The sequence below is a fragment of the Protopterus annectens genome, chromosome 9.part0 (assembly GCF_019279795.1).
Source record: "Protopterus annectens isolate FY-2018-M chromosome 9.part0, PAN1.0, whole genome shotgun sequence".
Classification (NCBI taxonomy): domain Eukaryota; kingdom Metazoa; phylum Chordata; order Ceratodontiformes; family Protopteridae; genus Protopterus; species Protopterus annectens.
The window spans coordinates 1,444,236,669-1,444,245,242 of record NC_056743.1 but is presented as its reverse complement, the minus strand read 5'-3'; the positions used below and the strand labels follow the sequence as shown (position 1 = coordinate 1,444,245,242).

General features: G+C 38.7%; 1 protein-coding gene across 1 annotated transcript; it reads left to right on the top strand.

Moving 5' to 3' along the window:
* The first annotated feature begins 2,049 nt into the window (after window positions 1-2,049).
* LOC122812117 (beta-4C adrenergic receptor-like) lies at window positions 2,050-6,067 on the top strand. The gene has a single exon (XM_044084403.1). The coding sequence runs from the start codon at window positions 2,192-2,194 to the stop codon at window positions 3,437-3,439; it is 1,248 nt and encodes a 415-aa protein (XP_043940338.1). The 5' UTR covers window positions 2,050-2,191; the 3' UTR covers window positions 3,440-6,067.
* The last annotated feature ends 2,507 nt before the right edge of the window (window positions 6,068-8,574 follow it).

The window sequence follows — 8,574 nt, the reverse complement described above, 5'->3', positions numbered from 1 at the left end:
AACGGACTCTGTCATAATCAGTTATTATAGCCGAAAGGTTGCGAAAGTCTGTCCCAAAGGCAATGAAAAGTGATTTCAAAGTGCGTTCTTCTTTAACATTTCAGAAGGGCACACAAGACACTTACCAGTACATACTCAAGGTCTATCAAAGAACAAAACTTTGCAAGGAGTTCCCCTTGTCCTTTCATGCGTTCTTTGGAACTGCAATAAGAGGAAAATATGTACCAAATCCAGCCCCGTAATAATTCAGATGTGCCCCTCTTCTCCCAGGTACAACAATATCGGAGTTGACGTTGTGTCTTTCGGCTTTTCCCGGTTAGGGGTCGCCACAGCGGAGCTCCAGTCCGCTAATGATTGCTAGTGGATTTTTACGTACCGGGTTACCAGCCCTGACGCCCAACCTTCAACGAAGGCACGCCCCATACACGTATGCCTCCACACAGAAGACGCTCTAACTGAGAATCAAACGGGACAACGTCTTGCTATAAGGCGACAACGGTACCGCAGCATCACCACCGCGGTTTACATAAAGCCTCAATATTTCTAACGGGTTCAGAAAAAAATGTTCTTTTTAGAGTACACATCTAAAAAGAACATTTTTTTTCTCAACCCGTTAGAAATATTGAAGCTTTATCAAGCCATAAAATGTCTATAACCATTTAGATAAATTCTTCTAAAATAGTTTGCTTACAGAGAGGTTTGCAAATCTAAAAATAATAAATATCTCTAGTATTTCTTACACACATATTTATATATGTATACATAAATATATAATATACATACGACCCCATGTGTAAAATGGGAAAAGGGGGTTGAGGATGGATATATGTATGTATGTATATGTATGTGTGTGTGTATATATATATATGTGTGTGTGTGTGTGTGTGTGTGTGTGTGTGTGTGTGTGTCTACGATGCTTTACAAGTATGTGCCAAAACGAAAAAAGACTTCATCATGATGCATGAGTTTTCTTGATGAATTTTGGGCTAAAGCAATAGTTTTCTGGAGTGTAAATAAAACTAGTTAGTATCGCTATTACAGGAAGCCCACTGGATTATATATTATTTATACTCTTTTTAAATAACATTTGTGGGACAAAGGTTTAGGTTGATTTAAGTTCCTGAATACATAGCACTCAACCTTCCATCTCCAAAATGAGGAACACTAGCCCTCATAATGTGGAACAAATGGGCAAAATGTGGAACAAATACTAATGCCTTACTAACAACTTCGGCTAGGAAGGTCATAGGATGGTTAAATATGCTGGTTTTACTTATAAAGAATATTTTTAATGAATTAATATGCTTAATTTCTATTTACAATGGATTTCACTTAAAATATTCCTAACACTGAATGTGTAAGAGTCTTTCAATGTGGAACTTCGAGGAACGTGATTTTTTTAAAACCTCAAATGAGGTACGTTCCTCGTAATGAGGTACACTTGAGAGGTATGCTATGCCTGAATACTTTGCAAGCAAATGAAACAACTGTTTTGCCAAGGTCGGGATATTGAACAGGGTCGTGCAAACAGAGCAGCTAGATACTCACACTGCGGTTCTTCCTGTGTTTGCAAAGTGACTCCTAGATATTAAACACTACGAGCAAAGAATAAATAAACGGGTTTTAATGTCTATTCTACACGGCCAGCATACAAAATGCTTGTGCGTTTTTCAGAGGGCTATAAATAAGTATCATCGACCCATGGCCAAAGGTATAAGATCGCTCCTCATTTTGAATGTCAGCAGCCCTCTGTCCCAGTGAGCTGAGGTACAAATAAAACTAAAGCTTCCTGTTTTACGTACGGCCTCAGTTCTCAGTAATTCGGAAGAAAACACATACTGAGCCAGGAAGGGCACCTATCAATTAACTTAACTAAGAGTTAGGATCTAGTTTCCTGATGTACTCTAATCCCGACTGTGCGCCAATACATAGGTATTCCTTTAAGGATTCCCAAATAGGAAGCCGGTCACCATTGGCCAGCCGCTTGGATGACGTCATCCTAAGACTCCAACTTTAATTCTCCTCCAGCTGTGTTGGAGATGTGTAGAATGCAGCAACAAGGGATCTTGGAAGCAACACCAATGGGGCTCCATCCAGGGCTTCTTCTGCCTCAGCAGCATCAAAGCATTTCGATCAATAAAGTCACTGCATCTAACAGTCACTAAATAGGACTTTCTCAGAGGATGACTCCATGTCCCCTGCAACTTTAATTGCCACAACGAACCTGTTGCAAACTTCTGCTGCTCCTAACTCTACAGCCAGCACTGAGGACAGCCTCACTCGAAAATGGGCTGTCGGGGCAATTTTAGCCCTTATTATTGTTGTTGTGGTGGTGGGAAACCTCCTAGTAATAGTGGCCATTGCCCGCACCCCTCGCCTGCAGACCTTCACCAACATATTTATCACTTCACTGGCCTGCGCAGACTTAATCATGGGTGTGCTTGTTGTGCCGCTAGGAGCCACTATTGTGGTGAGTGGCAAGTGGCTTTATGGTACCGTTTTCTGCGAACTGTGGACCTCTGTGGATGTTATGTGTGTGACGGCTAGCATAGAGACGCTTTGCGTAATTGCTGTGGACAGGTATATTGCGGTGACCTCCCCACTCAGGTACAAGATGGTGTTTAACAAACGGAGAGCTGGAGTGATCGTATGCTTCGTGTGGGGGATCTCGGCATTGACCTCCTTCCTGCCGATCATGAATCGCTGGTGGAGGGACAATCATAACGCCAGAGCAAAAGAATGCTACGATGACCCCGAGTGCTGCCACTTTATCACCAATATGTACTTTGCGATTATCTCTTCCATAATTTCATTCTACGTACCACTGATAATTATGATATTTGTATACGCCCGAGTATTCATAGTTGCCAACCGTCAGGTCAAGTTGATTTGCAAGGAAAAAGTAAGATTCAATGAACCACAACCTGCCATCCTCAAGAATAAGAAGAATTCCAAGAGGAGGCCTTCCAAGTTACTGGCCATCAAGGAGCACAAAGCACTTAAGACTTTGGGCATTATCATGGGGACATTCACTCTTTGCTGGCTGCCCTTCTTTGTAGCCAACATTATCCAAGTGATCTCCATGGATATTATCTCTCAGGATGTTTTCTTGTTCCTTAATTGGCTGGGTTATATAAACTCTGGGTTTAATCCAATTATTTACTGTCGGAGTCCAGATTTTAGAAAAGCATATAAAGAACTACTTTGCTGTTGTCCACGTAAAGTTGATCGCAAGCTGAATGTTGTCCCCAAGGGACCTGGGAGCTGTTCGTGTGTATTCAGTGCTTCCAATGAAGCTGATGGATCCAAGTTGGCTTCAGAGACACTAGAGACGGCGGACAGTCTTTGCAGCAGCCGGTCCAGTAGCAGGAGTTCAAAAACTAACTTCTATCCACACAGCAACGGAAACTCCCACCAGGGCACAGTGTCTCAAGTCTAGGAATACAAATGGTTTGGTTTTGCCGTTAAGTTGCAAAACTACAACTATGTGCATATATTATGCTTCCAAACAAACTGTTCATGCTGGGATCTTTAGTACTGCAGATTTTGCAGGTACGTGAATTGTATTCTCCGTCTAAATGTGTTTCACACACACAGGTCGGATCTGTCTAAAAAGAAGCCCTACTTACAATTATTTGGTTACCGACGGACGTCTCCTCTCCTGCAGCACTTTGTCTCTTGCAAGTTCAACAAAGGCGTTGTTCTTTGATCCCATCTTAGCATTTAAATATTTGAATGTTATTGACAATGGTGAGGTAATGAAAGCTTTTATCTGGATGAGGAACTGATGGTGACTGTTGGTCAGACGCTGAAGACCCTTGGTAAATTGTTTCTATGTATATACACCTGGTTATTTACATTATGAAGTGTGTAGGAGGTGTGTCAGATCAAACTGTGGACATCAGAAGTTTAAACTAGCAGATTACAGCGAGTGGCATGGACAGTAAAGGTAAATCATAAAAGAACAAATATTTTCTGGACCTTAAAACAGTAACATACACCATACCGCTAGCTACCATGTACTGTGTCAGTAGATCACGGTTCGAAGTATGCATACGACGAACTTAAGCCTCTGAAGCCCAGCGGCACGAACTAATTTTTTCAGGTTACGTGTTGACCCAGTAGCATCAGTAGACACAAACTGCTTCTTGTTCTGTGCAACCCAGGGTTGTTATCTGATTAAAAGAGTTAGAGGCGCACAGGAAACAGCTGGCAACTGAGAGCAAAACTCAGGGGTACTGGGTGAACGATGATTAGTAGCTCATTCTGCTCATCTGCTCCAAAGTATAGCTTTCTGCTTGAAATAAATTAAAACATTCCATTCTGGACAATTAATATTTACATGTTAACACAATGCATTATTGATAAAATATGAGTCTATATCCATACAAAAATGTTTTGCATTTGGACCATGCTATAGTGGCCTGTCTAGGAAGATATTTTTCATTTATGAATTGCACTGTATTTCAAACCAGCACCCAGAAGAACACTGTTTTACTGGGCAGTGAAACCCACTATTGCCGTAAGTGCACCGTAGGTCTCTTAAAATGACCACCAAAAAGTTAAATTAATTTGTGAAGTCAGTAAACTGCAGGACAAAACATTCCTCTCGATCATAACACACTGAATGCATTGCCTCAACGGAGGTCCGTCTGAAAGTCACATGGCAACAGCTATATGCTGATTATTATTTGTTCTGCCCTCAAAAAAGGAAAGTTTCCCCAGTTCCCTCAAAGTAATGTAATATAGAACTACATAAGGAATGTTGGAAACTAAGATTGCCGCTTACCTTGCAGTTGTAATGAAGTAATAATCCTGGACAGCAGCAATGGCTGAGCGCGAGACTGCAGTCAAGTGACATGTGTCAGCCAATAACACTGTAAAACAGCCATCTATTTAAAGGACCGCGGCTCGAGTTGATAATATTCTATTACCAACTCTTACAGCGAGCACGCAAAAAATATATATCCGTGCAAAGCTGCTCCCGTGTCTGCACTTCAGTGGACCAATAAAGTTCCACTATACTGGACTATTTTGACTTAAAAAAAATACAAATGCGCATCAGTTTCTTAAGCAATGTATACTTTAAGATTTCAGTAAATAGTATAAGGAGACACAGTTCCCAAAGAAGGTTAATTTTTTCCTGAAGAAGAGAAAAAAAAAACTGAAAAATGCCGCATGATTTGAGAACCATATGCTGCTCAGCTGTTTGCCTCAAACTGATTTTAAAGAGCAAGTGCCTGCCCATTAAAATATAAAGCTAAGCCCTTGCTATTTAGTTATTTAATTTCTAGCTCTTTAAAAGTTTTATCCACTAGCTTGTTTTATTGGTACTTGGTTACTTAGGATTCATAACATCATTTAATTGGAATTTAACAACCAGCTGTCAACTAGCATCCTGTCCTAAGATTGACCACTTTCATTTTATTTAAGGAAAGTATACATTCTCAGTAAAATCTTTTTCAAATACCTATCTGGTACTCTTATCAGAAATGTTTAGTTATCTATAAGCTTTGCAAGTACACATGAATGTTTTAAAATGCACATCTTGAATTATATTTTGTGTTTATGTTAACTAATGCATGCTTCATGTCGTATTTCATGCAGGCATAAATCTGTGACATTTCCTTACAGCTGTATCGGAATGACAAGGTATTTTGCTTTCCCATAGACAATTAATTCAATTTGTATGAACATTGCACTATACCTAGCTGGGGCTAACAGGTAGCACACTCCTTTTACAAGAATGCCACAACCAACAGGACTTTGTGCCCACAGTAGCTCACTTTTGCACTATATAAGTGCAAATACATTGCTTTATTAACTAGTCATTGCATTGAAAACACAAAGCGCATAATTATTCAGAGCAATCAGAAATGTGCAACTAGCATTTTATGAAAATGATAGGCAAGATAGACATACTTTTACAAAAACAAAAAGCTGAGCTCACAAACATTTTCAATGTCCTGTATCTTTCATAGGTTCATAGGTTGGTACTAGGCTATCAGCCCTAGGGCCTATACAATCCTAGCCATAACAATTCCCTGGCTATTTCTTCCCACACTATTTACTTCCCTGGACCCCTGTCTAGCAGGGCGACTGACATGATCCCCGGGGTGCATTTCCTTTTTCCCATCCACTCATCAGGGTTCCTTTTGAAGAGGGCCAAAGAGGCGCTCTGCTTGACATGTATTGGCCAATCTGTTCCAGAGTCTGGGGAGTCTCTGGGTCAGGAACCTATCCCTCCAGCATGTTTTGTTTATTGTGATGACAAGATTTAGATCCCTGGAGCATGTGGCTCTGAGGGATTGGGATTTCTTTAATTTTTTTCCCTATATATTATTTTTTTATTATGCACAGTATCTTTTATGTGGTTTGTGATTTCTATGAATTGAACTTCCTTTAGTAATGAAACAACCTTGTTCAGTCTGTGGAAATATCTACAATGGTGTTCATTGATATTATATCATTTTTGAAGTGGAATAGCACAGTGTCTTAAACAGGACAAAGTACTTTATCTAAAACACACGCAGTCCTTATTGCTCAAGTCTCAATATATATTACAGGAAAAACAAAGAAAATGGAGCTCATTGTAGGAATGCCATGCTGTTCCTTGCAGAATATTTTGAGGTACCATCTTAAAACTCCCAATCCAAGCATTTAGATGTATGAGCCCTGCCAAGCTTAAGCATAGTCATTTTTATTAAAAAAAAAAAAACTCTGTTTTCGAATTATATCTCTCATGTTTTCTATCTAGCTGTGTAGTCACACAGAAATTCTCAAAACTGCCTCCTTCAGCCGAGAATACAATACTTTATATTACATTTAGGCACTGACTGTGCTGATAGTTGGGGATTGTGACCACTCTGTCTGTTATGATATCATCTGCCATTTTCCATATCCTGTATACTTTCAACAAAAGGTACAATGGTCTCTTCATACTAAATGTAGTCTTCTCAGCAGTAAATATTTCTCCAAAAACAGCTACTTAAATTCATTATCTCCTAATCCCCTAATATATTATGGGAAAACTTAATATATGCAGCTGTTATGTTCACTCTCTTTTACTTCTAAAACTGCACTAAATTGGTATATTATGTACCATATTTTGAGGAAACTTTTTATATCAGCATAGTTTTCTTTCTTGTCCTTGTCTGTTACCTTCTCCTGTGTATTGCTGGAAAACACCATTTAGATACAGTAGTTTTAGTTCAAATCCTGAGTTATGCATTTCGTTACAGGGCCACACTGCACTATTCCTAAATTGTAAAAGCTTAGGGAAAAATTACAAAAAGTGCATCATGTAATCCTGAACTGGTGCTTGCTGACTGTGTGTGTGTGTGTGTGTGTGTGTGTGTGTGTGTGTGTGTGTGTGTGTGTGTGTGTGTGTGTGTGTGTGTGTGTAATTGTATAGGGAATATATTGAAAAAACATATGTATGCTGACCAATGCATTATGTTAACCCTTATCTTAAAATAGTTTTTGCAAAGAACATAAACTTGATATTCAGCAGAGCTCTCTGCTTTCATGTAGATAATTAAATGTTGCACTTTACAATTTTAAGGAGGAAACACAGATTGTAGACAAAAGCCAACCATATTCCCTTCAACAAATTAGTTTGTAAAGAAAATTTGCTATCTACATTAGGAAACACTCTCAGTGACTTCCTGCTTAAGATAATTTCATTGATCATGGAGGGGAGACAGTCCCTTTTATTCAGGCTTTGTTGTTGCCATACCATACTGGCTGAGACAGGTTTCTTCATCCCTGAAAAGTTATACACATTCCAGATGACATTCCTGATTTCTATTAAACATTGCAACCTAAAGCAGATAATTTTGGAAAACATTTTAAGGAAATGTCACTGCACAAAATGGCATGGTGCACTGGTGTTCCCTGTTTTAAAATAAATCTTACCTCTCAGTATTCTGATCTGCAAATTGCTAATGCAGTGGTACAGCTACTTGGGTAAAACAATATAAACATTTTGAAAGGCAATTTCTTAGTCATGTTAATCAGAAAATTATTACATAGAAAGAGTTGGGTGTTTGCACTCTACAAAAATGAAAAGAAATGGACATTTTGTTGTGAAAAAAATAGAATGTCAGCTTCTTAACATTTGCTCTAAGTAAATGTGCTTTGCACTAGCTTTTACAATTTCACAGAACCTATTTAGCTTAAATTTTATTTACACAAAGTCATAGTGCTTTGTATAAATAATGGGTATAAAAAAAGAAACAATGTACTTCAAACATTCTGAATGAAAAATGTGGAATGTAAATAAATCTTTTGTTTCTAAAAAAGGCAATGTTGGTAAATTCTGATAAACTTTTTAAATTAGATGTGTCATAGTTAGCTATACACATAGACAGGCAGTTAGACAGTTAGACAGACAGACAGATTGGTAGAATCACAAATGGACTTAAGAAGTTATAAAATGATGGAAAAGTGATTCTACTGTAAGAGTAGTACAGAGCAGTATTCCAAGATGTAGGCAACCTATTAGAACACCATCTGGCATTGTTTGAGTAGGAATGATGCTTTTCAAACTGCTACCAAAACCTGGAATCATCC